The 6,552-nt window shown below is 32.1% G+C and overlaps 1 protein-coding gene across 1 annotated transcript; it reads left to right on the top strand.

Moving 5' to 3' along the window:
* The first annotated feature begins 1,031 nt into the window (after nucleotides 1-1,031).
* LOC117104712 (mitochondrial substrate carrier family protein L-like) lies at nucleotides 1,032-6,054 on the top strand. Its single transcript, XM_033245597.1, has 8 exons — nucleotides 1,032-1,218; nucleotides 1,728-1,881; nucleotides 2,960-3,028; nucleotides 3,484-3,546; nucleotides 4,727-4,799; nucleotides 5,063-5,110; nucleotides 5,342-5,481; nucleotides 5,985-6,054. Exons 1-8 carry the CDS (start codon nucleotides 1,161-1,163, stop codon nucleotides 6,052-6,054), a joined length of 675 nt encoding a protein of 224 aa, XP_033101488.1. The 5' UTR covers nucleotides 1,032-1,160.
* The last annotated feature ends 498 nt before the right edge of the window (nucleotides 6,055-6,552 follow it).

The following is a 6,552-nucleotide window of genomic DNA, read 5'->3' as shown; positions in this document are numbered from 1 at the left end:
CTACTAGACCGTGAGACCGTGATTTTTTTGGCGGTGGGGGGTGGGGGGGCGAGTAATTTTCGGGTGGAGTATACACCACTGATGTAAGTACAGATCATGCTTATATCTTACACATTTTTATAGCTTTATAGTGATATAAATTTAATAGACCCTGCAAGTCTATGTTTCTTCAAAAAAGATAACAATTACGATGTATATTCTCAGAAGTCTAAAATGCACGGAACTATAATTAGTATTGTATTGATATACAAATTGTAAATACTGTAGGAAGAAAGTATTATCATGCATGATAGGAAGGTAAAACGTTCCCAACGTCAACACAATGGGAGAGGTACGTAGTCCCGATTTGTCATGTGCACGTCGTGAAATCAGGTGTTGAAGATAATTTCGTACGTGCCGTCTTGATCCAAATTAGTGAAAAGTGCACAACGATAAATACGGTGAAAATGAGGCTAAATTGTCATAGAAGTAAAAAAACGCAAAAAGAAGAACAACATTAATAATAATAATAATAATAATAATAATAATAATAATAATAATAATAATAATAATAATAATAATAATAATAATAATAATAATAATAATAAATAATAATAGTAATAATAACAACAACAACAATACAACATACAAATTCAATAGTAAGAAAGATTGGTGGAACACAATAATATCCTATACAATATAAAACCAGTGAACATTATATAATTAAAACCTTAAAATAATACAGAAAATATAAGGCTAAACAATTTATGACATGAAAGTAAAAAACGGGAAAGAAAAAATTATAATAATAAATAAGACTTTAAAATAACGAATTCGTCATAGATATGTAATAAAACAAACCGGTGGAGCTTCAATCTTGGCATTCATTTGCTCCTTTGCCGTTTTGGTCTGTTGCCGTTTTGGTACTTATCATTGCCGTTTTGGTTTATTGCCGTTTTGGTCATTGCCGTTTTGGTTTTTTGCCGTTTTGTCCAGAACCCATGACCGGCCTTGCCGTGTATACGAAGAAAAAAAGGCCTCTCAACAACGTGCATAAAAGAAACATAAACAAAAATTGAAGTAAACAGTATGGTGGTGTGGTGATCTTAGATCTTCTTGTTGAGTATTTATTCGAACATTATTGAGTAACATAAAATAAATTGAAATTAGTATCTAACATCATGACGCATAACGAGGAAAGAGCACACTGGTTGAAAGAAGGAGCAATAGGATTAGGAGGTAAATAATAGTAATACACGCAATCTAGGCCTAGGCCCTAGAGGCTAGGGGTAGGCCTACCCAGGCCTCTTGTCTAGGGTGTTAGCCATATGGAGGCCTCTCTCTCTAGGCGAACTGGCTATGCCTACCAAGGACTCTACTATGTGTGCTAGGCTGTAGGCACTGAGTGGACTAAGCCTACTTACTACTGTATGGCCATAGAAGGCGATCATCCTTCTTGTTTGTGTTTGTTATGTTGAAAAATCCAATTCTCTCAATTCGCATGCATATGTATGGATGAAAGTACCGATGATGATGTGCATTGGCTTATCCTTTTGATTTTAGTGACTGGGTGTAGTAGAGAGGAATAGGCCTACTTTATTGATTTAAAAAACAAAAATTTCCATCATCTCCTCACGGTAGCGTGCATTTCCCCGATAGATGGGCCACCATTTCAGTGACGGCTGTAGGATATATTTTCTGGGGTTTTCAACTTTTGACAAATGTGATAACCATTTTGTTTTTGACAGTTGGTGTATTATATGGTGTAACCAGTGTGTGTGTTGGCCATCCATTTGATACTGTCAAGACAAAGATGCAGGCACAGTCCGGATACGAGAGTGGGGGGATGTACAAGACATTCTCAAAGACAATCCGAACACAGGGAATCATTGGCTTATATAGGTAGGCCTCTACATTTCATCAAGTCATGGCAGGAATTAAACATTGTGGATAATGATACTTAATATCAATTTATAAAAAATAAATCAAGATGCCAAGTTTAGCAATTAATGAAGGTGCTACCCCGCTGGGCACTCCCTGCGTCGTACGACCGTCACACGGTGAATCCGACTCTGCTAACTGTGAGTGTTAAAGGACAGGATATCGTCTGCTGATTGTCGGTTGCAGTCTGAATGAAACATTATTGAAAATTATGCTGTGTTGCTGTGGTGCTGTACTCACTATAGAATCGCGTCGGCTGATGATGATTAGTTTTAATGGAAAATACTATAAACTGCTATGTTGATTTAATAATTCAATATTCAATTCAATATTCAATTTATTCCGTCCATATAAATGGAAAATATATTGAGTACATTTCATTTACAATTATAAATTTTAAAATATATTAAAATTACAAAATAAGACATTAAAATACAACACCACATTCACAAACAACACTAATGCTCTGTGGGATAAAAAAGTGAAAAAAACAATAATACAGTAAAAAAGTCACCAGGGTCCAATTCCATTAAAATACCAAACAACATAAAATAGCATAAAAAATACATCAAAAGTTCCTAAAAATATTAAATAAAAATTTCTATACTGTACTGTGACTACTTTCCAACAAATCTGATGAAATTTACTGTATATAAATTATTGAATTCTAAATTTATTCATTATGTAATCTAATTGAATAAGGTACAAATGATTTGTTATATCTCTCAGTTCTACATTTAATAGATCTATACAGATTGTTTCTCTTAGAACGTAACTTGCAGTAGTTATTTTAGTACATGCCACTATTTTGGTTGTAATCTGTTAATGAAAGAATTAATAATTATGAGTACAACTGTAATACAGATGCAAAACTATATGAACAGACATAACTGTATTTGTTTTCATACACAAATATTGTAATAATCTCATCAACATTGTCATGTAATATATCTCATTTTATTACATTTACCTGTTAAAAGTATGGACATATCCAAGCTCAATGTCACTCATTCATAATCTATTTTATTATTTTTATTAGGGGTGCAATACCCCCACTTTGGGGCTCAGGAATCTACAGATCCACACAATTTGCAGTGTTTGAAGGAGTGTGAGTATCATAGATTAAAACACTGAATGATGTAATAACTATGAAGTGTAAGTGCTCAATATAACTACAGTATCTTGTTTGAACATTTGCTTGAGGTAAAGTAGACCAACATCCAATTGATGTCCAAAATTATTTCTATTAAGAAAATGATTGATTGATTGATCGATTCATTCATTCATTTCAGTTATTCCACTTATTCCATTCATTGTATTTATTATAATTATTTTCATTCCATTCCATTTCTTATTAAGTTCATTCCATCTAATATTCTATTAATTCCATTCATTATATCCATTTAATTCCATTCATCTCATTAATTAATGACATTCATTCAATTCATTTCATTTATTCCATTCAGTCTTATATTGGTCACTGTTAGAAGTATTTTGTATCTTTTCCATCATTCCTGATATGTAGTATATTATTTTTGTATTAAAACTCATCTGTTTTGTTAGCTACACCTATCTAGATACACCATGGGCCAAAAAAGAAATCCCTTTAACTGCTGGATTGCAGGTGTAAGTATTCACATTCAGTACTTAAGTTCTGCCCACACTATAACACTCGTGTAATGGCATGTCACACGGCCATCCCAAGGCAAAACAACGTAACTGACATTTTTGTCGATTTTGAGATAATATAATTTGGGAGTATATTAAACACTTCTGAATAACCTGTGAAAATTTCAGGTCTCATCAATGAGTCGTTTCAGAGATAGCATAACCTATCTTTAAGCACAAAACTTAAAATCCAATGATTTTCCATTTTAAAACAACGTAACTGCAAGATTAGGGGCAAAAAAACATATCTGTAGTAGTTTTGCTTTGGAATGGTATTCAAAAATTGTTTTCAGCTGATGGAGGTTGGCAAGGCAAAATCAACTGCTTAATGGTGTTTTCATATCAATAGTCTTAGCAGCGACGTATGAACAAGCTATATAATGCATGTGATTACCCCAAATGTGATAAATTCCAAATATATGTTGCACTTACAACAATACCGAGTCTGACATGTTTCCGCGGCAAAACAACATGTCTGTGAATTTTGCTAATAACTTTGCAATGAACAAACAGTTGTAATTAAAATTTCAAATATAATTACAATTAATCCTGCAAAATTTCACAAGCGTATGACAATTTATTACCATGTTGCAAACAAGCAAACTTTAACTCTATTCTTATCCAAAAGTGAAAATTTCAAGTTACATTGTTTTGCCACGGAACAATTTGATAATGTGGACAGAGTTTTATAGTCCTGTCCACAAATATGGGCATAGTACACCCAAATATGGGCATAGTACACCCAAATATGGGCATAGTACACCCAAATTTTGGCTTAGTACACCCAAATATGGGCATAGTACACCCAAATGTGGGCATAGTACACAAAAATATGGGCATAGTACACCCAAATATGGGCATAGTACACCCAAATATGGGCATAGTACACAAAAAATATGGGCATAGTACACCCAAATTTGGGCTTAGTACACCCAAATATGGGCATAGTACACCCAAATATGGGCATAGTACACCCATATATGGGCATATCACAGTTGTCACTTAAAATTGATAGGACAGAGCTTTATATGCAAATTTCATGCATATTATTTTGAAAGCGGATGAACTTATTCAGTCATGCGTTATTACGTTTCTATATATATGTGCAGTTTAAAAAATATATTGTTGTTATGCTTAGACGTGTATGCATAGCTGGAGCATTCGGGTCAACGGCAAGAGCAATTATTGAAACTCCCTTGGAGTTGGCAAAGGTGAGTCTTTGAATACTAACACCAACAAAGTAGATTGCAATTCACTCTTCAATTAGGGTGGAATAAATCAATACTAAAGATTTTCAACAAGAGTACTCAGACTTCTACTAAACCTTGGACATAACACAAATCATGGGACAAAATAGTTCTTTTTATTAATACATGGCATCCTGGATACTCCTAAGAATAAATGTGATGATGATATTGAGGACAATGGTTACCGGTATTTATATTTTTTTAACAAAACAATTTTGTTTTGACAGGTCCGAAGACAGACACAACAGACATGGGAGTTTAGAGGTCTTTATAAAGTAAGTAAAGCCAGGTTAAAAATTTGTGAAAAAATTCAACTTACACCCACTTGGAAGTTATAAGTAAAGAGCAATTAGTAAGTTGATTCAATATATTGTTTGCTTTAAGTGGACCAACTTAATATAACCATGGTAGGTGCTCCCTGTTGGGGAGCGGTATTTCATAAAGCATGAATGATTAAAATGTCGTCTCACTGCTATACTGCAACTTGATTTGTGAATTTCTTTTAGGGGTTTGGTGTAATGTGGTGTCGTACAATGGGGTTGATGTGTACTTACTTTATACTGATTGATTCTGGACGGCGACACTTTGGTGACCTGTTCAAGAGACCAATCCTTGGACCATTCCTGGCTTCTGGATGTGCTGCAACATATCCTTTCACTCTTTTAAGTTTTTTATTTTAATTAAGGCTGTTATAATACCAATATTACTATGGTCATTAATACTTATTAATTAGAATTATTAAATGCTTCAAGAGTATTTAGTAAACAGAGTAAACAGAAAGCCATGTTTTGACGATTACCATTCACAGCTTTTGAGGCATAACCAAATAAATACAGTACAGTAGCATCTTCTGACTAACAAAATTGATTGAAACACAAGTTTTCTCTTGCTTGAGCTACTGAGCTTCATCAGGTTTTTTTGTGAATTACATGATTTATATTATTTTCTGATACAAATTTAATTACATATACTCTTTGTATATTGGTACGCTAGCTCAGTTAAATTTTTATATTATTATTATTATTATTATTATTATTATATTATTATATTTGATGTAATCATTAATTTTTGTTATGCTTATTAATATTATTATTTTTATTATGATTATAACAGGAACTTTGTTTAATAAATTTGCTTAACTTTGTATACATTTGCCTGGTGGCTTGTTTGGCCCTTAGAATATATGAAGAACCAAGTGCAAGGGAATTACGGAAAGTGAGTAAAAACTCAGAAAAAAAAACCATTGAACATATAATAATATTAATAATAATAATGATAATAATAATAATAATAATAATAATAATAATGAAAATAATAATAATAATGATAATAATAATAATAATAATAATAATAATAATATTAATAATAATAATAATATTAATAATAATAATGATAATAATAATAATGATAATAATAATAATAATAATAATAATAATAATAATAATAATAATATACAAGATAATACTGTATGTAGTTATATAATAGAAAAATATTGTTTTACAGTTTATTGCCAAACATCAGTTATCAACACATTATCATTGGTGCATGGCAGTCACAGGCAAATTTTTTTAAAAGAGGGGTTTTGAAACATCATATTTCATCACCATAGTAATTTGTGCTTTTCCTCTGTCAAAAAAAGAAGCTGGCCCTAAATGTTTGAGATATATAGTTAGGCTTGGGCAGGACACTTCTATTTTGTCATGGCGCTATACAAATC

The sequence above is a fragment of the Anneissia japonica genome, unplaced genomic scaffold (assembly GCF_011630105.1).
Source record: "Anneissia japonica isolate Jap-2015-1 unplaced genomic scaffold, ASM1163010v1 scaffold287867_len1003013_cov215, whole genome shotgun sequence".
NCBI lineage: Eukaryota > Metazoa > Echinodermata > Crinoidea > Comatulida > Comatulidae > Anneissia > Anneissia japonica.
The sequence above is the reverse complement of the archived record's forward strand: the minus strand, read 5'-3'. Positions and strand labels throughout refer to the sequence as shown.